The sequence below is a fragment of the Lagopus muta genome, chromosome 11 (genome assembly GCF_023343835.1).
Source record: "Lagopus muta isolate bLagMut1 chromosome 11, bLagMut1 primary, whole genome shotgun sequence".
NCBI classification, from domain to species: domain Eukaryota; kingdom Metazoa; phylum Chordata; class Aves; order Galliformes; family Phasianidae; genus Lagopus; species Lagopus muta.
The window spans coordinates 9,098,318-9,119,385 of NC_064443.1; the positions used below are offsets into that span (position 1 = coordinate 9,098,318).

At 52.2% G+C, this 21,068-nt stretch overlaps 1 protein-coding gene across 1 annotated transcript; it reads left to right on the forward strand.

The window, feature by feature from the left end:
• Positions 1–7,351, forward strand: RPN1 (ribophorin I). Its single transcript, XM_048957185.1, has 10 exons — positions 1–330; positions 639–703; positions 2,037–2,343; positions 2,544–2,753; positions 3,666–3,858; positions 4,186–4,285; positions 4,533–4,671; positions 4,866–4,985; positions 5,436–5,681; positions 6,768–7,351. Exons 1-10 carry the CDS (start codon positions 16–18, stop codon positions 6,948–6,950), a joined length of 1,878 nt encoding a protein of 625 aa, XP_048813142.1. The 5' UTR covers positions 1–15; the 3' UTR covers positions 6,951–7,351.
• The last annotated feature ends 13,717 nt before the right edge of the window (positions 7,352–21,068 follow it).

Sequence of the window (21,068 nt, forward strand, 5' to 3'; positions counted from 1 at the left end):
CATCGCGCGTCTCCTATGCCGCTGGGCGCCGCCATCTTGTGCCCTCCCCGTACAGCGCGGGCGCCGCCATCTTGTGCCCTCCCCGTGCACGCGTCGGCCATGGCGGGGCTGCGTTGCCGCCTGCTCCTCTGCCTGGCGGCCGTGTGGGCCGCCGCCGCCGCCGACCTGCAGCTGGAGGAGGCGCGGCGCACCGTGGACCTGAGCACGCACCTGGCCAAGGTGTCGGCCGAGCTCAGCCTGGCCAACGCACCGGGCGGCCCCGCCGCCTCCTCCTTCCTGCTGGCGCTGGAGCCGGGCCTGGAGCCGCGCCTGGCCTACCTGGGCGTGCAGGTGAGTGCGGGAAGCGGCGGGGAGCCCCGCGAGCCGGGACAGCCGCAGCACGGCCCGGGGCTGCAGGGCCACGTCGGCACAGCGCCGCGCCCCGGGCCGCCCCGCCGGGACACGTCGGCAGCGGGAGGACCTGCCGAGATCGGGAGGAACAAAGCGGGCCGAGGTGCTGTGTCCGGGCAGCGGGAGGGCGGCGGGTACTTCTTGTCAGCTTCTGCGGGAACGGCCCTTTAAAAGCCACGTCTGGGGTCCGACCCGGCTGCCTTCGGTGATTGAAAGGGCAGCGCGTTGATCGGTGTGTTCTGGAACAGGTGAAGGGCGAGGAAGAGGAGGAGAACATCTTGGAAGTGAAAGAGACGAAAGTGAAGGGAAAAAGGTGAGTGTCACCCTCAGAGGACTGTACCTGCAGTTACACATCTGGGCTGCAGCGCTGTCCGTGGGGTGAGACGGAAGTGCTCCACAGCTCCGTGCGCAGGGAGAGCCCTGTGCTCGTTGCTGAGATGTGCTCCGTGCTGACTGCAGGGCTAAGGAGCAGCCAGGCCCAGGTCCTGCTGCCTGCAGGCCCCATAAGAATCACAGAATCGTTAACATTGGAAAAGACCTCTAAGATCATTCATTCAAACCGTCAGCCCATCACCACCATGCCTGCTCAACCACGTCCCTAAGTAACATGCCATTCCTTCATTAAAGAGCAGCAGGTGGGAAGGATTATAACTGCAGTAATGCCTTTTGGGGTCTCAGATGATTGGCAGCAATGACAACAAATTAGAAATGCTCTTTGGCCGTGTCCCCAAGCACTGTTCTTAGTCTGTGATGTGGAAAGTAATACAGTGTGTGGGGTACTGCAATTCCTGCTGCAGGGACAGAGAACACTGTCTTGTGTCCGGGGCTCTGCTCTGCCAACCTTGGGGTGCTGTGCATGGGTTGTAAGACAGGACCAGCACATGATTTCTAAGCCGTGCTGAGAAATAAAGGATCTTTTAAAAAGTGGGTCAACAGTGCAGTGCTGATGAATGTTAAGGGAATGGTAGCTGTGCAGTTACACTGGTCAGGTGGATCAGGGTTCCTGATAGCAGGAAGCCTCATGTTGTTCTGCATGTGGGACACCAGGCGTGGCATGAAATCCACATGCTGCTCACATCACCTCAGTCCGCCTGGTACATACTTAGCAGTTTAGTGAAACCTCAATGCGTTGTGTAGTACCCCATTCCAAGACTCTGATCATTTTCTAACAGTACCTTGGTTTCAGCTCCTGTGGGCAAAAGCTGAAAATAAAGATTTGGTGGAACATGTTCAGAAGACAAATTATAGACATCTCAAGCACATTTGCACATGCTGTTTCTGATTCATATCATTCTTATCATCTGGAGAATGGGAAAATGCCACTGAAGCATGCATTATAAATGCAGAACTAGAGACAGGAGCGTAACACCATTCCAGTACCAAAACGATACCCAGATATCTGGGAAAGAGGCTATAATTGTGCCCGAACACAGTTCACCCTGTGTTTTCCCTCGTCCTGCCCTCTTGGTACAGAATAAGCTCACCCTCTTGAATGAGGCCTCTGAGGAGCAAATATAACATTGTCCCCAATCGCACACCGTATATGCAGTACAGAATCTTAGGTGTTTCCATGCACAGGGGATCTCGCAGAGGGTTGGATCTGATTGTTGTTTTGGGGAGATCTCACTGCCTCCTCTTCTTTGCAGTGGGAAGTTTTTCACCGTGAAGCTGCCATCTCCTTTGGCACCTGGGGCCAAGGTCCGTGTCTCTGTTGAAATGGTTTTCACGCACGTCCTGCAGCCCTACCCCACTCACATTACCCAGAGCGAGAAGCAATTTGTGGTCTTTGAAGGAAATCACTATTTCTACTCGCCATACTTCACCAAAACCCAAACAACTCGTGTCAAACTGGCCTCAAGGAATGTGGAGAGTTACACCAAGCTGGGGAACCCTTCCCGCACAGAAGACATGATTGAGTATGGTCCCTTCAAGGACATCCCTCCATATAGCCAGGTAAATGCCTGCATAGAGAAATTGTGACCATGGCACCTGGTATGTAGGTTGGGCTGGGGTGGCTCAAGCAGAAGAAACAACTTCTACCTGTGTAGAGTTTGTTGAGGAAGTTTCTCTTGGGGACATAGAGACCCGTAATTGGAAGGAAGGGGAAGTTGCTCCTCACTTTGGGTTAGTCACTTGCTTTCTCTTTCTGCTAGGACACTCTGAAGGTGCACTATGAAAACAACAGTCCATTCCTGACCATCACCAGTATGACCCGAGTCATTGAGGTGTCCCACTGGGGAAATATTGCAGTTGAAGAGACAGTTGATTTAAAGCACACGGGAGCAGTGCTGAAAGGGCCCTTCTCCAGATATGACTACCAGAGACAACCAGACAGCGGAATCTCTTCTGTCAAATCTTTCAAGGTTGGCATTTTGCATCACCTGTTCATACCGTGGCTTCTTCCTCATATCCCTAGATTTAAATATATAAATAAATACCCAGTTCTGAGTAATAAGGGATTATTAAAGCTCTCATCTGTTTTCAGAGAAGGATCATTCCAAAAAGCCAAAAGTGGCATTTGGAAATGGAAATTGGAGGTTATATGCCTTATTACATCTGGTGGCCAAAGAAGCTGCATATGCCAGGCATGTAGTTTCTCTCTGCGCTCTTAACCCTCCAGTCTCAAGAACTGCCTTACACCCCTTAATCAAATGCATTAACAGTTCCAGTTTCCTGTTTCCACTATACAAGGGCCTTTCATCCTTTCCCCACCCTCCTGTTTTCAGAGTTGCCTTTTCTATCATAGCATGTTGAGCAATAATTGGAAACTCACCCATCCATTCCTTAATCATAAAACACTTAACAAAAGGTAAAGCTGTGGCTCTGCTAGCCAGATATGAGAAAGTATTTTATGTCTTCATCTGAACCAAAACCTTCCTCACTGCTTGAGGCCTCCAGAATTGATTGATGTAATTCTGCTAGGTGATGCAGCCAAACAGAAATCTCATTTTGCTGTGCATAAACCAGCAAGCTCAGTGAGCTAGGAGCAGTGAGCTGGAGTGAAAAGAGAATTGCTGTTCTGGTAGGTGCGATGAAATCCCTTGCTGTCTGGAATATTTGAATCTGGGCTGGAGAAAGCCCTGGTTTTCCACACTCACTTATAGGCCAGGTGAATTGGGTACTGGCAGTCACTGCAGTGACTGATCACTTGGAATAGTGCAGTTTTGCCTCTTAGTGCTGAATGGCATTTTGTTGTCTCGTGGGAGCACTGTTTTCTGATGCTTTACAGCTGTTGCTGGTTTTGTCAGAACTGACTGTTGCTTCTCTTCACACAGACCATTCTCCCAGCTGCTGCTCAGGATGTCTATTACAGAGATGAAATCGGAAACATCTCCACCAGCCACCTGCTGGTCCTGGATGACTCTGTTGAGATGGAGATCCGTCCCCGTTTCCCACTTTTTGGAGGATGGAAAACCCATTACATCATTGGTTATAACCTGCCAAGCTACGAATACCTCTACAATCTTGGTGGGTGGTTTGGGCAAAGGGAATAAGAAATCTTTTCCTCTGCATGTAAAGGTGGTTGCAGTACAGTAACAAATTCAAAGCCATAGTATGCTGTACCTTAGCAATTGTTGCTAGGAGTTATTTCTAGAATATGCAAATCCATCCCTCTTTTCTGTGCTTCCTACAGGTTTTTGGAGACAACTGTTTAAAACGTATTTAAGTGAGCTAGTGCCCCCTGCTGTGTGATGCATCTGTCTGAGTTCTGGTTTTGCTTCTAACAGGAGCTGAGCTTCAGGCTTGCTCCTTGTTCTTTGAAACATAACCACTCCGTGGTCTGTACTCTCCTAGGTGATCAGTATGCCCTGAAAATGAGGTTTGTGGACCATGTGTTTGACGAGCAAGTTACAGATTCTCTGACTGTCAAGATCGTACTGCCAGAAGGTGCCAAGTAAGTGCCATTACTCCTGGTTTGTTGCCGTAGAAGATGCTGTATTGGTAGCAGTTACTTTGGCTGCTCTGATGGCCTGAAGACAGTGGAACAGCACAGTGATTATACATGTAGAGATCTTGGAAGGCAGCTTTGCTTCCTTCTAGAGTGATGCTTAAATTGCATAATTGGCCTTGTGCTGGAGTCCACAGTTGACCAGCCAAGTCCCAGCATAGCCTCAGACAGGACTGTCTGGCTTTATCCACAGAAATATCCATGTGGACAGCCCTTATGAAATCAATCGTGCTTCAGATGAGCTTCACTACACGTACCTGGACACTTTTGGACGCCCAGTTATTGTAGCACACAAGAGCAACCTGGTGGAGCAGCACATCCAAGACATAGTGGTGAGCACAGCCACCCTGCGAGGTTTGCCTGACCAGTGGGGCTTCCTCTGCATTTATCATGATGGTCAAAACATTCATGTTTGGTTTCAGAAATGAACGCCTCCTTAACTGCAGAGCTAGTTCTGCTGCTGCCTGAGGTGTTCTGTCCTGTGCCAACGTGGGTCACTGCTCAGCATTTCAAACTTCTCTCGTAGGTTCATTACACCTTCAATAAAATATTGATGCTGCAGGAACCCCTGTTGGTGGTTGGAGCCTTTTACATCTTGTTCTTCACTGTGATCATCTATGTGAGGCTGGATTTCTCCATCACTAAGGTGCTGTATGAAGAATCCTTTGCAAATGTTAATGTCTTACTCAGGCAACGGTCAGAGATTTTTCATGCCAGTAATTCTCTCCAACTGTTCCCACTTGACATTTAAGTGGATCCCTGTTTTGGTATTCCCATAGGGTTTGGTGTACTATGGCTAATGTGAATTTTGCCCCCTGGATAAAAAAAAGATGTCCCTGATAAACAAGGACATCTGCAAACCTTTCTGCAATTTTTTTGCCTTTTTTTTTTTTTTTTTTGAAGCTCTTTGTTGGGCTGTGCTGAATTTCTGAAAGGTGCTTGCCCTAGTCAGTACTTGAACCATTTCCTAGCTGCTGTCAGTTGACCTAATTGCAAAGGGTGCCGTTGCTGTAACAGTCTTGTGGCACATAGCAGGCATGGCTTAATGCAGATCAAAGATAGGACTGCTTTGATCTTTTCTTCTGTCTTCTTCCAGGATCCAGCTGCTGAAGCTAGGATGAAAGTTGCCTGCATCACAGAGCAAGTGCTTACTCTGGTAAACAAGAGACTTGGGCTGTACCGTCATTTTGATGAAGCAGTGAATAAATACAAACAGTCGCGGGACATCTCCACCCTGAACAGTGGCAAGAAGTCTTTGGAGACAGAACATAAGGCCCTGACAAGTGAAATAGCTGCTCTGCAGTCTAAACTGAAGACAGAAGGCTCTGACTTATGTGATAAAGTAAGAAATGTTAATTTTCTGAAGCTCTCCTGCTTTTGGCTCAGTCAGATATTTGAGCTGACTTGTAATGTGGTGTTTAGTTTCTGCAGCTTATATCTTTCCCTCTCCCTTGCAAAAACTGGCTTGATCCCTGCCAGAGGGGGTGAAGATACATTTTGTTTTTTTTCTTTTTTCCACTTGCAGTAATCTTGGTTATGCAGCCACATTGTTAAACAGCTGCTTGTGCTGTTTCTTAAGCAGCCCCTAAAACCTGCCGCATGGGTAGTGGTTTTGTAACAGTCTTAATGCTCACTTTGCTCATTATGGTGACAATTGGCAAAAATGGAAACCACCAACATCAGTTACAGCTCTGCTGCTGACACCAGCCAAGCTAACATCATCTTCCTAATCTCATGTTTTCTTCCATGTATAAATTTGATAGATTTTTCATAGCATGCTGCTCCTCAAGGGGTATTTTGCTGTACCATGTTGAAAGCTGGAGATTCATGATCCTTGAGGTCCCTTCCAACCCTGGCCATTCTGTGAAAGCTGCAGTACAGAGAGCACACACCTCACTGCATCTGCTGTATTTCAGAACTTACCTGGAACAGCCACCTAACCCCAAGCAGGGGATGTTTTAATCACCGAGATCCCTTCAACCAACAGACACTTTTCTTAATCTGTTATTACCCGAAGGGGTAGCTATGTCATTATAGAGCTGCTTCTTGCACACCATTGACATTAACTGCAGGGGCACATCTTCCAGCTGTCATAGTGGTGATAGAGCTTAAAGCCTTTAAAACCCATCATTAAGCACCCTTTAACAGTCATTGCATCTGTCTCCTGCCAGTATGGCTCCTGGGTCCTTAGTGCCCTTTTATATCTGCACTGCTTAATTATCCATTCATGAGATGTTCCTCATAATGTGTTGGCAGGAAGAGGCAACAGCTCAGGAGGCAACATGCAGGGATTGGAGACATTTCTGTTTAGCACTGACTTCATCTTTTGCTGTACCCCAATCATCTCTTCTATTCCAACTTTACTATAGGGATGTAGGATTTTTGTTTTTGTCTTCTCTAATGTTCCTTTTGTTTTTTATCCTGTAAGGTAAGTGAGATTCAGAAGCTGGATGGCCAAGTCAAGGAACTCGTTTTGAAGTCCTCGGTGGAAGCTGAGCGGCTTGTAGCTGGCAAGCTCAAGAAGGATACATACATCGAGAATGAGAAGATGCATTCCAACAAGCGTCAGGATCTGGTCACCAAAATTGACAACATCCTTGATGCGCTGTAGCTCTCCAGTATAGCAGTCAGGTGAAGGGGAGAGGCGTGAAAGAAGATGAGAAGCCTGGGAGTAGATACACTTTGAGCCAAAACTCCTTCCCAGAAAAATTAAGGAAAAAAGTTGATGTGAAAAATATCTGCAAGTATGTTTTATTTTTAGATTGTTCTGTCGAGCCTGTCTGCTCAGCAACATCTGCTGTGCAGGGGACCACAGTATCATACTGTTTGGCTGGTAACAGGATTTCTTTCCTAGAAGTGAGACTCAGCCTGGTGACAGAAGTCTCCTGCTTTCAGTTTTCCCTGTATAGATGTGCCCTGATGAAGCTGACACAGCCAGCCAGTCTGAGCACAGACATGCTCACGGCAAATCAAAATGTGTCTCCAGAAAGAATAAAAGAACCCTTTGTTCTACTTTGAGATAAAACTGCCACTGCCTTGCCTTTCCATGGTGGGACAGAGAGGGGGTGGATGAGGTGCTGGGTGTCTCCGTCCCTGCCTATAGTCCAGGAACACACAGCTCTGCCACCCTGCACAGCCCTGACTGAGGCAGGAGAGCTGAGCCCTCCTTTCCTAAAGATATGCACACACTTAAACCCTCCCAGGGAACAAAAACACAACACACCACTACTCTGCAGCTGGGCACACCCCGGCCCTTCCAGACCACTGCTACTGCCTGTCACTTCCCTGACAGTCCACTCACCATGATGGAATGCAGTCCTCTGCTAAACAAACACAACTTTTTACTCTCCCAGAGCTTTTTTTCTTACCTGCTGGAAGGGCACATGTTTTTGGCAGGCCTCAGAAACATCAGTAAACTCCAGTTTCAGCTCTTGCTGTTGCCCAGGGCTCTGGGCTGGTGGCTGAGGAAGCAGACAGTTTTCAAGGTGCCAATTAGTGCATACTTATTTCCCTTTTTAAAAAACATTGGGTGAGGAAAGGGAGAAAGAGAGTTTCACCACACCTATGATAATTGCACCTGGCCCCACATCCTGCCCAGGGGCTTTTCCATGCCCCAGAATCCCAGGCAAGCAGAACTGGAGCACAAGGAGCGAGCTCAGCTCAGGGCTTCTCAGTCTGCCTGACAAACAACTAAATGCCCAGTAGATCATCATTAATCCATAATGCCAAAATATACAGGGCATGGGGAAATACCAGCCGCTCCTAAAGCCAGACAGGACTGCCTGCTGCATCTGAGGTGTTGTAATCAGGTCCAGGCGATGGAGAAGAACTATCAAACTGCTGATCTGAGAGGTATTGTTAATTTCTTATTTCCCCTTTGAAGGGAAAGGCAGTACCACTCTTCTGCCCTGATCCCTCCTAGCAGCCTTGTCCCTGGTGAGTACAGCAGTGTCTGTCACACCCATCACATCAGAAGTCTGTGGGGATACACAGTGTGTCACTGTCCGTTCCTCCCTCTCCCAGGAGCTCTGCTTGATCACTGCCACGGCTCAGCCCTCGTGCCTGCTGGGTAGCTTCAGATCCTGCATGTTAAAGGAAGCTTTGATTGCAGAGATGGCTGCTATAAATAGGGATAAATGCAGACAGCCCCAGAAAAAGAGGCCTCTGGTCCCTGAGGAGAGCTGCCCCAGTTCCAGTGTCTGAGGATAAAGTGGCCACTAGAACAAGCAATGCTTTGCTGTTCTACACCCTGCTGCCCTCCTTGGGAAGCCACTGCCCCTGGTGCTGTGCAAACCCAGCACTGCTCCTTGAGCCAGCTCTTGCACGTGGAAGGGGCAACCCCAGGCAGGTGGTCCAGGGTTAGGTTGTGTGTGTAGCCCCTAGGCTGCTACAGAGCCACAGCATGGAGGCACCCTGAGCCCTAAAGCATGCAACCTCACAAAATAGGACAGCTGAGTTTCCACAACCTGTGACCATAGCCTACAGTAACACATACATCATAAACATCACCCACAATCGTTCAGCAGCAGAGTGACCTAGAAATCAGAGCAATTTCTGGATTCCTGCAAACTTACTCCTGACAATACACTAGAAAAGGAGAAAGAAAAAATAAAACAGCACCTACTGGGAGCTCAGAGCCTGGAGAAGAGCTGGAGCAGCAGCATCTGATGGTAACAAATAGGTCAACCAGGGCTGCAGCTGTTTGGCAAGTTTAAAAGGAGAGGCCTCCGGCCTGAGAGGTGGGGTCAAAACTAACGTACATTGTTTTGCAAAAGCCCCACTGCAGGTGGGTTTCTGGCTAGCTGATCCTCCCCCTGGTGGCTGACGTTTCTCAGGTGTTGCTGAAGAAGCAGTCCTCATCAGGAGAGGGATCGAGGAGCTCAATCTCTCTGCTGTGTGGCTCAGATTGTACTTGCTTTCCTCCTGCACCCACTGTGTCCTTCACTGCTGCCAACTCAGCCGCAGCCATTGTCCACTCTGCCACCAGGATCCACCTGAGCTGTTGTTTTCCAAGGGTATCCCTTATTTCTTCCAGGCTTGGCTGCTTATCAAATGCACAGAGCTGGAGCCAAAAAGGTTCCCAAAGCATCTCAGTCAGCACTGTGCAGGGAGGAAGGCATTGCCAGGGAAGAATCCAGGGAACTTAGGCTTGAGGATTCCTGGGATTCTTTCCTTCAGCTGTGCTGGAGACATCTTACATGAGATATGGGGGGTCCCAGGTGGAGCCTCTGGCTGATGGAGAAGACCTCTATGGTCCTGTTGAAGCAGAGCTGGGCTTTTTCTATGCCACTCTGCACAGAAGCTTTTTTGGGCTAGGAATTTCACTTGTGATCTTGTTCAGAGCAAATTGCCTGGGGAAGCTGTGGGGAATTGGGAGACATGTGACAGGGGAATTGCAGAGCAGCAGAGGGAAAAGGAAAGCTTGGATGAAGGAGCATGTAGACCCTGCAGCAGATTAGCGTCCCATGGGTAATTAAAGCTGAACTCCGCTGGGACTCTGATTAGTTTTGATCCTATGCAGAATGTGGAACCAAAAGGTTGGAAGGGCCGCTATTTGCCTCCACAGGAAAGGGAACAACACTAAGAGAGAAGGAAAAAAGAGTATGTTGAAGAAGGAAAAGGAAACCACACAAACACACAAGATTTGCCGGTGAAAGCGAGAGGCCATGATTTCAGGTCACTGGCTCAGCACAGCCGCTGCCTGGCAGGGTGGCACTGGGCTGCCCAGGCTGCATGCTGGGCCCTGCTGTCCCCTGGGCCCTGCTATCCCCACCCTGCCCTTCACACTGCTGCAGGACAGCTGGTGCTGCTGCACTGCTGCATCCCAGAGGATATCTTTTCCCTATTTGTCTCTGATCTCCCAGTCTGCCCCAGCCAGTCACCAGTGTGCCCAGTACAGAGGATGCTCAACACCATCCAGTGCAGAGCAATGACCAGGAGAGCACTGTGAGTGCTCTGGGCCACCGCGGCCTGCCTGGCTGCTGCTGCTGCTACACGAGGACAGGCAGTGCATGCTGCTCCTGCTCCCCTGCCATCGTGCTGTGGGCCACGTCCCAGTGCAGGACAGTGTTACAATGGAGACCAACGTCCTGATGGATGATGACGTGCTGTTGGAGGATGACCACCTAAAACGGTGTCTCAGTGGAAGGTGACATCCTGGCAGAGGCAGCACCCAGAGGCCACATCCAGACTGAACAGCAGCACCAGGAGGGAAGGCAGAAGGCCGGTGATGCAGCTGGGACCCGCAGCAACACCGCCATGGCACCACGCTGCCATCGCCACCACTAGAGGCCGACAGCGCCCAGGCGGGCCATGCTGCCATGGCAACCACCCCATCCCACCATCACCTCACCCCACAGCTTGGTGGTGCCATTGCTGCACGGCCCCCAAGGCAGCAGGCATCTTCCTTTCTTCTATTTTTTTCTTTTTTTCAATTTTATTTTTTCTTTCCCCTCCCGCTCCTCCTTATCCAATTTGTCTTCGAGGCTGACATGAGAGAAAACCCCAAATGACAGCGCCTGCCCGGCACAGTTTTACCACAGTATCCTGAAAAAGGCATCTGGCGAGCTGATAGTGCAGGGGGGCTCCGGGCGGGAGCCCCGGCCGGAAGCGCAGGCCCGGCGGCGGTTGCGGGGCCGATGCTTCAGCAAGGGCAGCAAACAGGAAACTTCCCCGGCATGGGGAGCTCCACAGGGTCTGCCCGGCTCTCCGGGCCTGGCCCAGTGGCCCTCACCTCACCTGGGCCACCACAAGCCCCCCGCTGCTCTTAGCCCACTGAACCAGCCACATGAGCACCTGGTGCCAGACCCTGAGCTGTGCTTGGAGGCGCTGCTTCCTCCTAAGGGCTGTGGCTGTGCATGTGGAGGCTGCAGGGCTCAGCGGGATGGCGTGGGCCTCGCCTGCCATGGTGGCACAAACCTATCTTTGATGGCTACAACTTGGGGACTTCCCCAGCAAATGTTCCTTATGTGGCCCCGCGTGGTGCCCAGCCCAGTCTCCCAGTGTACCCAATGGCACTGCTGTACCAGAAGGCTCCAGGGGACATGGGGACATCCTCCTCGTGGGAACGTGTGGGCTGTGTTGGTTAGTAGCCTGTGTGGCAGGGCCGCGGGTGCAGAGCATCTCCCGGCCAGCAGGGATGTGGCTGCGCTGTGCGTGCAGCCACCGGCTGCAGAGAGCTGAGCTGAAAGCAAAGAGACCTCAGGGAGGCTCTCAGTGTGCTGTGGGACATTGAAAGGAGGGGATCCCCTGCTGGCACCTCTCAGAGCACACAGGAAGGCAGCAGAGGAGTGATGAGCACATGGTGAAAGCAGTGCTGCGTGTCATATCAATCCTTCCTCACTGAGGGAGGCAGACATCAGTCTGGGCATCGGGCTCCAGGCACTTCTCGCCCTCTGGTTCTGAACCTGGAGGGGTCCAAGTCCTGATGGGCTGAGTCATGGCCAGAGAATGTGGCACCCCAAATGTTCTTTCAGGGTGAAAGTCTCCTGCTCACTGCTCACAGAGCAGCCTCACAGTGGTTTGGAGCAGGGACAGGGAAGGGAATGCACAGCATCTCTCTGGTAAAGTCAACATGCTTTTATTGCGATCTTCCGCACCTTTGGGAAATCCTACAGGCTGGGGAGGATGTACTGAAAAAGCAAATCCAGATGGCATATGTTAGCAGGAGGCAAGACAGACAAGCTATGAGCTCAGGTAGGAGGACCAAGTACTATCACTGAGGGCTGAGTTACGTTGATGCTAAAGGGTATAAGAGAATCAGTGAGCATCCTAATAGAGCTCACAGTGCTGGGGCTGCTGCTTGGCATGTATGAAACATGGCTTCTAAAAAAAGGAACTGGCAGGACAGAGCTGCAGAGGGACTCAGCATTGTCCCGATAAAGTGGAGCAGAGCTGAGAAAAGGGAGACACTAATTACTTGCTACCACACATGAACAAATCTCCCCTCTCTGAGTGAGGATATGGATCTCCAGCAGGCAGCTGGATGCAAAATCCTCTTTGTTTTATCCCTGCCAACAGCCTGGAGCATCATGGCAAAGGGAACAGCATTGCCTCAGGGGGAGCAAGGACAGAGCACGCTAAGCAGACAGCTCTCTCCTTGGGAGCACGCAGAGAGGAGGAGGATGTCCTGTGGGCAGTGACTCTGAGTTGCCCTCTCTCCTTCTCTCACTGGGTCCTGCACCCACAGCATTCCCTGCTTTCACTGGCACAGGCTGGCCAGTGTCCAGAGCCAGCTCTGCCTGCTGGACGTTGTGGCCTTGACCCTGGGACCTCCCTGTGCTAAAGGAACAGAGCAGGCAAGCACCTCCATCAGCCCCCGGAGGATTTGCCGTTCCCTGCTCACAAGCTCTGTTGCTGCTACTGCTGCCCTGCAGGCACGGCTGCTTGCGGCTGGCCCTGGGTGCTGCACAGAAACCAAACCCTGCAATAATCCCACAATGAGCTCCCGCGGGGCAATCACGCAGCTCCCGCGCAGCCCCAGGGATCTTCCTGCCCCGCAGTGAGGCTGGCAGCCACCAGGTGTCCCTGCAAGCCCACGCTTGGGTTGCTTCATTCGGAAGGGATGGGGATCGGGCCGGGCAGGGGTGACTGTCGCCCTGCAGAAAGGAGGGCTGGAGAGAAGCAGCGCTGGACTCACTGGCACCGATGGAGCAAATCCACGGAGCAAATCCCCCACCTACCCACAAGGGCTGGGGACCGCGGGGAAGCAGGCAAACCTGGCCTAGGCAGAGTCCCCCAGAGATGTGCAGTGATGTGGTGCTTCAGGCAGCAAGCACTGCCCATGGTATTACTCAGGCCTGTCTGGAAGGCATGTCCCCCACCTGCAGAGATGGGACATCGATGGGACGTGGGCTGGCTGCACACTCTTTGTCCCCTTCTCTCTCCACGAAGGCTGCAGGAGGTGATGCAGACCTACAGATGCAGCAATACTGGGAAAAGCAGCATCAGCCCCCACATGCTCCAGTATCTGTTTGAGCACTGTCTGCCTTAGTTTCCGCCCCTCTGACAATCAGACATTAATCTCCCTCTCCTTGCTGTCCTGGTCACGTTCATTTTTATCACAGTTCCGTTAGTGCCAGGCTGAGCTTTCCGGGCGCTGGCGGGGCCCTGGGGTGCTCCTTGTGCCAAACCCCACCATCCTCACAGCCAGCAGCCACCCTGCTGAGCTCCTCACCACATCAGGATACAGAGCCCTGCAACCAATTCCGGACAGGCTTATTTCAGCCTTCTGGTCAACCGCAAGCACGGGGGGTTTCACAAACACGGTGTGCCAGCCAGGGTGCACTGGGGCCTGGCCCTACGGCCCAACCGATGTTCCGGATGCTCCGTGGGACCACAGCAGCAGCGAGATGCCCCCCAGGCTCCCCAGAACCAGAGGTGCTGCTGCTGGATGCCTGAGGTGTGCTGTATCTCTCCAACTCCCAACCTGGCTTTCAGCACTGCAGCTCTTGCAGTAGGGTAGGCAGTGAGTTTCTACCTTCCCCCAGCAGCTTGTGTGTACCCACAGCCCAGCATAGCACTGCTACACTGGGCACAGCCATGCACAGGCCAGCTCCAAGCCCATGGGTTACCCACAGTGGAAGAGCTGAGTGATGACATGCGCTCGTGTTCCCCATGGCTTCATTCTCTATCACAGTTCACAAGTTATCACAGGGGAACAGAGGCTGTTGTTGCGTGCCGCAGGGCAAAGCTGTGGTTTCAGCTAGGACCTGGGCAATCACTGCAGCTCACTGGCATGGCTGCAGTGAACACCCCTGGCTCTCTCTCCCTTACCACCCCACACAGCTTGGATGCATCTCTTTATTCAGTTATATTTGGCTCTTAGTAATACAGGTTTCAGCAAAACTCAGAAGCAGGAGCACTGCTGCTGTAGGGACTGAAGGGACATAAAAGGGCTTCTCCTCCCTCCTTCCCCTTTTCCTCTTTACAGAAACAACCTCAAACCAGTTTCAGACACCCACAGCACAACCTATGTGCAGGAACCAGCTGCCAAGGGGGAGGCGCATCCTCATACAGAAGTGCTGTCTTTAGCACAGGCATCATTCTCCTGTGCCAAGAGACTGAGCCCAGGCACCAAACTCTGGGAAATCCCATGTAAGGCACACAGGACTCGAAGCATCACCCTGCACCCTGAAGAAGCAGCTGTCCTCCAGCCTCATCAGTATGCCTGGGTCCACCACCATTTAGGACATGTATTCGGGCAGGAGGTGCCACCTAGCAGCTGGCTGCTCAAGTCTCTGTGACCTCACTCTGTACAGCTGCACCAGAGCTGATGCAAGTCCCAGAATGCAGGAGAACTCTGGGGTGCAGAACCACATAGCAAGGCAGGATCTTTGTCACCTCTTTCCAGGCTCTTCAGGTTTTACCTGCTAATTACAAATTATCACTCCCATGCATATATTACCTGTTTACCTGCACACCCCTATTCTCCCAGACATTGCACCATCCCTCCCCACCATGCCCTACCTCCCCCCCTCCCCATGCCCTAAAAGGGCAGGTGCCTCTAAGCCCACCCTGCAGCCCAGCGGTGTTGGGATACATGGGGAAGTGTTCCCTGGCAGAGTGGAACACAAAGCAGCAGCACCTGCAGTGAGTGCATCCCATGTGTGTCAGGAGGCAGAGGCTGCTGAGAGATGTGCCTCTCACCTGTCATCAGTGCATCTTCTTCTCTTTAAGGTCCTATTGTGCCCCTTGCAGAATACTGGGAAGCTTTGCCAGACTAATCCTGCCTGGTATCCACCCCATCTGGACTGGGGAAAACAATGCAAGCCCTTAATTTTCTAATCCTGGGAGCTTCCAGACTTCGCTTTGATAGCAGCTCTGCCTCAGCCCATCTGCAAGGCAGGGCTGGAACCTCTGTCCTCATGTTCTGACAGTTCCAGGAGGCATCTCTCACCGCTGTATGCCTGTGGACAGGCTGGCACAGCCAGCTGGAGAGAGCCCATCTCCTCCCCCCGCCCCAGCAAAACAAGGAGCTACACTTTACATCCCAGCAGCTCCAAAGGCTGTGACTTGGAGGCTTACAAGTGTTGCTCAGACTCTGACAGGAGCTGGTTGATGCTCAGTGTTCTCCCTCCTACCCAGTGACCTGCACAGCCCCTGGAGACATGTGGAGCAGGGACCAAGCTGCTGCATGGCCCAGCATCATCCCACAGTGCAGGTGGAGGCTCATAGGGTTGGGATCTGCAAGGGCCCGGTTGCTGGGGAGCGGCAGGATGGAACACAAACAGGAAAGCTGGCAGGGACCCAGCCCTTCCCAGCTGGGACAGGAAAGAGACGCTCCGTCCCTGCTCAGGGCACGAACAGCAGCAGTGTATGAGCACTGAGCATAACCCACTGCAGGCTGCCCATCCCAAGAGGGATCATCTCCTCTGGGACCACCCCATCCCTTCGTGCCCCATCTGAAGCTCCCCGAATCTCTTTGTTACCTCCCAGCCCCGGGGTCCCGGCGGGTATCCAGCACGAACGCAGCCCACGGGACGCAGGTGGGGCTGATCTCAGAGCCCCAGAGCCGCCTCCTCCCCTGGGCACTGTGAGCATCCCGGCCTGGATGCAGCTCCGCTCATGGACGCGGCTCGCAGCCGGACTTCTGTGCCGCGGGAGGGCACCATCGGCCAAGCTTCGCCCGTTGAAGTTCAACGATGGCACCAATTTCTCCTACAGTGGCAGAAAACAGATTGGCCAAGGTGCATTCCAGCAAGCACCACCTGGATGCCTGGTTTGAATGCTGGAGAGATGGGAGAGAGAACTACCCGTGTTCCTCCATCCTCTCCGCACAGCATCATCCCCAGGCGCAGTGATCACCTTCCCCCCGCCAGGGGCACCGTCTCCCAGCTGTCAGCACCCGGCCTCCCCACAGGTGTGAGGACAGGACGGCCCTTTGTGTGCCAGCCTCCCGGCCACCCGTTCCCCAGGGCAGGTTTTCAGCGGAGCTGGCACAGCTCCCCAGCTTTTCAGCACCTCCCATCTCACTGCCACAAAGGGCAGCCCTGTCCCTGAGAGCCCAGCGCATCTCCTCTGTAAAGGATGGGGAGGAATGAGGAGTGGGTCACCTCTCCGGAGAGCAGGAGTGGGGCATGTAGCCAAGAAAGGAGGGGTTTGGGAATGCAGAGCTTGGTCACCCTCTGCAGAGTGCCATATCCTTCTCTTTGCAGCTCTTCCTACAATAGCAAATAAAAAGTAAAAAGAATCTGCTCACAGCCCCTGACCTGGCATGTGTCAAAGCCTGCGTGCTTGTACAGCGGCCTTGGGATTGACACCTGGCTGGCAAGATGGGCAGTGAGCCCTTCAATCCCTGCAGAGCATCAGCCAGTGACCGCATGGTCCTGGCTGCCTGCCCACCTCCAGTTGGGAAATCCTGCTTGCTGTGCCCAGGCTGCAGGTGCTCCCAGCCTTGGCAGATCCCTCACTAGTGCCCACAGTTCCAGCACAAGTGGCTGTGTGCCCTCCCAGATGGGGTGATGGGCATGTGCACTGCTGCTGCTCTGGCTAGTGGCCTTGGATGCTTGGTAAACAGGCTTTTCCCTCCCCTCCTGAGCCTGCAGCACTTAGAGGGACCTTTAAATCACATTCAGCCCTTTTGTTTTCCCTGTGCTGTTTCCTTGTCCTGTGCTGCACATCACTGCACAGCCCTCCCCTGGCACAGATCGTGGACAGAACACCGCTCAGGCAGGGGGAACAACGCTACACCACAGCAGCCAGGAGGCAGCAGGACGAAGTGCACAGGGTTAAAGCTTTCTCCATTCCCCCGCTGAGCCTCCCCTCTCCAAAAACAAACCGTGTGGTTCCCTGCACACAGCTCCCTGCTGTGCTCACCACTTTCCAAAGCCCGTGCCAGCACATCCCTCCGTGCCTTCCCTCCTCTGCAGGGATCACGCTGAGTGCTGGCCCTTCCTGCCCTCTGTCTCTCAGATCATTAACTAACTCCACTCTCGCTCTCTCTCTCTCTTTTTTTTTTTCTTCTTCCCTTTTGAACATATCAGCCTAATGGAATCAAAGAGGCATTTCAGTGACTCAGGCGTTTCCCATTGCCCTATTCCAGCATCCTCTACTCTTAACGCTGAGAGCTTTTCACGTCCTATTTGGAACTGATAGGAAGCCCTTTCATTGTTTCACTACATGGATATTAACACTGATGAAGGAAATGCTCCATCTGATAACAGAACCGTTGAAAAGAGCACCATTTCCAAATGAGCAGACTCTGAGACAGTGCACGACTGCTGCTGACATTGCTTTGCACGCTCCCTTGGGCATGGCAGGCACCACCTCCCCGTGAACCACATCCATGCCAGCTGGGATACTGCCTTCCGACCTCCTCGGAATGGCCTCTTCCTTGTCACAGGCATGTGATGTTGCACAGGTTTATTCTGGAGGTCACCTCTGTGCCTTTCAGGCTGCAAGGGAGAGCTGCCATTGCTCTGAGACGCTGACTTGGGTAGCCCAACGGCCAACAGCAACATCAACCTTGTTGACAGGACAAGAGTTAAAGGCCTTAAGTTGTACCTACAGGGAAGGTTCAGGTTGGATGTTAGGAAAAACTTCTCTAAAAGAGGGGTAATGCATTGGAGCGGGCTGCCGAGGGAGCTGGTGGAGTCCCCATTCCTGGAGATGTTCACTAAAAGGGTAGATGTCACATCGAGTGACATGGCCTAGAGTGATCAGGGGCATGGGTTGACAGCTGGACTAGATGATCTTAGTGATCTTTCCAACCTTCATTATTCTATGACCATGGCTGGAGGGAATGGGTTCTGCTCAAGAAGCTGTGGAAGAAGATCATCCCATGGTCCAAGAAGATGTTGAGCAGATTTTAAGGCATTCTCTGAAGCCTTCAATGAATTAAAAATGAGAAATTCAAGCTTCTAAGTGGAGCTCAGAAAAGACAGTAAGACCCACAAGGTCAGCTATGAAGAGCCAAGAGCACTGAGCGTCATGCATAGCCACCAATATCTGATGGTGGCAGCTTTGTCCTACCAATGGGCTCTGTGAGCAGCACCGACATGATTTCTCCTCAGGCCATACCCAAGTCAGGAGCAACCCACAGAAACATCTCTTTCTCAAGCCTTTTGATCATCTGGGAACTTTCTGCTCTCCCTGACACCTCTCCAAAGCTGGCTGGCACTCCTGAAAGTCATTTCCTCCTGCTGTTGCCGCCCTAATCAATTAGCCACCTATAAATAGCCTCTCTGATTTCATGGTGTCATCTGGAATGCATCATCACCACCAGCTTCCCCCTCTACCTGGGAGCGGTCCCTTTCCAGTGCACAGGGTGGGATCACCACACGTCCGCCCTGCCTCTGTGATGTTTCCCACTGCCCGCTGACTTTCTGCTCTGCCAGCCCCCTCCTGCCCTGTGCCACTGCACCAGTTCAGGTCTCAGCAGTTTGATGCTTTGGCTCAGCACAGAAAGGTCCCAGTCACAAGCTCAGTTCAGATCAGCGGTTATCCCTGCATGGTCCCTCCGTTTGGAGGTTATCCCATCCCTCCCCTGCTGACCCTGGGGATGGTCCAGCTTCCAGAAACAAAGCCCAACATTGGTCTTGTTTGCAAGCAAACCTCCTGCTTCACTAGAAGGAGTGAAAAACACCTTAGGAAGTTTTGGATGTCACCAGTCCAGGGTGGGCAGCATAGTGAACTGTAGAATCATAAGGGCTGGAAAAGAGCACTGAGATCATCGGGTCCAACCTCAACCCACACCAACCATGCCAATAACCACCAGCTTGGCAGCACACACCTGAGGTGATCTCTTCCCACACTGGTGGCACTCCCTGTGCACCAACAGCAGGGCTTCATGTGGCTGCTGCTGCAGGACAGACACTGTTAAATTTTTCTTCCCTTGTCCAAGGAAAAACACTTACATTACACACTAACAACCAAAACGTTCACAGAAAGAAACATGGGAGGAATGGGGAATTGTTGCTGGCTGGCAGGGGTCCCTGCTTTTACTATCACTTCTTCCCCAGCAGATGTGCAAAGCACAAACCCAAGGAGCCCATCATGGTTTTGTGGGAATTCACATTTTTTAAACGTGCTTCTGCAGAAAAGGGGAAATTCAAAATCATCCATCAAGCTTTTGGGTTGTTTTTTTTAAATCTTTTTTTAGGAGAACCTCTTTGCTGTGCCGTCAGAGGGAGCAGAGGCTGAGCAGTTAACAATCTCTTCCCTCGCGTCTCGCCTCTGCAGCGCAGCCCCTTGGCACCACCAGAGGAAGTCACCAGCAGAGTGTTCCCGTAAGCTGCCCCTTTGATCAGCTGTGATTTCTGTGGATCAAATGGCTCTGAGGACATAACAGCGAGCCCCAGGGCACGCAGTGACGGGCAGGGAAGCAGTGCCTCACAGGCTGGCCAAGCCCTGGATGTCACAGTCGGGAAGCAGCAACCACCAAACCCCAGGTGGGCGCCTCCAAATCCCACAGCAGCTGGGGGTTTGGTTCTGGCAGAGCTCCTGTGACAAGGTTGTATGTCAAAAATCTTGCCCTGCTGTGCTTGTGGGGTTTTCTATGTATAAAAGGCCAGGAGATGAGAGCTTAGTTCCTTGGGAGGGACCCTAGTGGCATCACCATCTGGATGGCCCTTGGAAAAGGTACAACCCATCAACACCTACCATCCCATTGTGGCCTTCTGCCTTGAGGGCACATTGCTCTGGAAACAGCCACCCTACCTAGCCTTACTGCTCTGTGCCACAAAACACAGCTCCTACATGGAGTCTCTGCTGGCTATAATAAGAGCCAGCAAGTTTCTTAAATTTCTAATTAATGACAGGGTTCCATAAATCCCCAGCTGCTGGGGTCAGGTGTTTCGCTGTTCAGATGTGGTTTATACTTTTTTAATAGAAGCGCAGATCTCATAGACCTTGGGATTACAGATAGATATCTTTCTGTCTCCCTAAAAGCAGCAGGCAGGTGAAAATAACACCCCAAATTATTCATCTTCATCAAATTTCTCAACTTTGGTCATTCACATCAGCTACAGGCTTGGAGCAGGCACAGGCTGAACCCCCGTGGACCAGGCAGGGAAATGGGATGCTCACCTTGGATAAACCCCTATACAGACACAAAGCATCTGGATCAGAGGATGAGACCTCTCTGCGCAGTGGGGGGGTCAGGGCAGCAGGCAGGGATGCTGCATGCCCCAGGGATGCTCAGGCAGGGATTTGTGGGCTCTTCATGGACCAGCTCTAAGTGTAATTCCACACAGCTGGAGGGAAACCCCAGCTGCAGTCCTGAAAAATAACAAATAATAAAAGTGGCTGCGAGCAGCAGCGGGGCTGGCAGGAAACATTCCCAGTAGCAGCTGCTTCCTGAGCGCGACATTTATTTGATCCCCTGGCACCATCTGGGCCATGCCCCACTCTTTGTTTTCATTAAGAGTTTAGAAAAACAATTCAGCTTTGACTAATTGCTCTTTAAGGTCCCAGGCTCACCCTTTCTCCTCCCCCCACATTTCCTCTCCCCCCACCCCATGCGTTCCATCCCCACTGCCCAGCCCCAGGCTCTCCCCTTGACCCACACCATGCGGTCTGCCTTGTCCCCATCTTCCCAGGTACCTGTTGTCCCCCAAAACCAGGTGAGATGTCTTCATATGCTGACTCCTGTGAGCATCTTCCCTCCCCACATAAGCATAGGGTACCATGATGAGCCCAGGGATCCCAATTTTCCTGTGATGCACTGGGATGTAGCAGTCTGAGTGCTGTAAATTCTCAGCCAAGCAGATGGGACTGGATCCTGCATGTG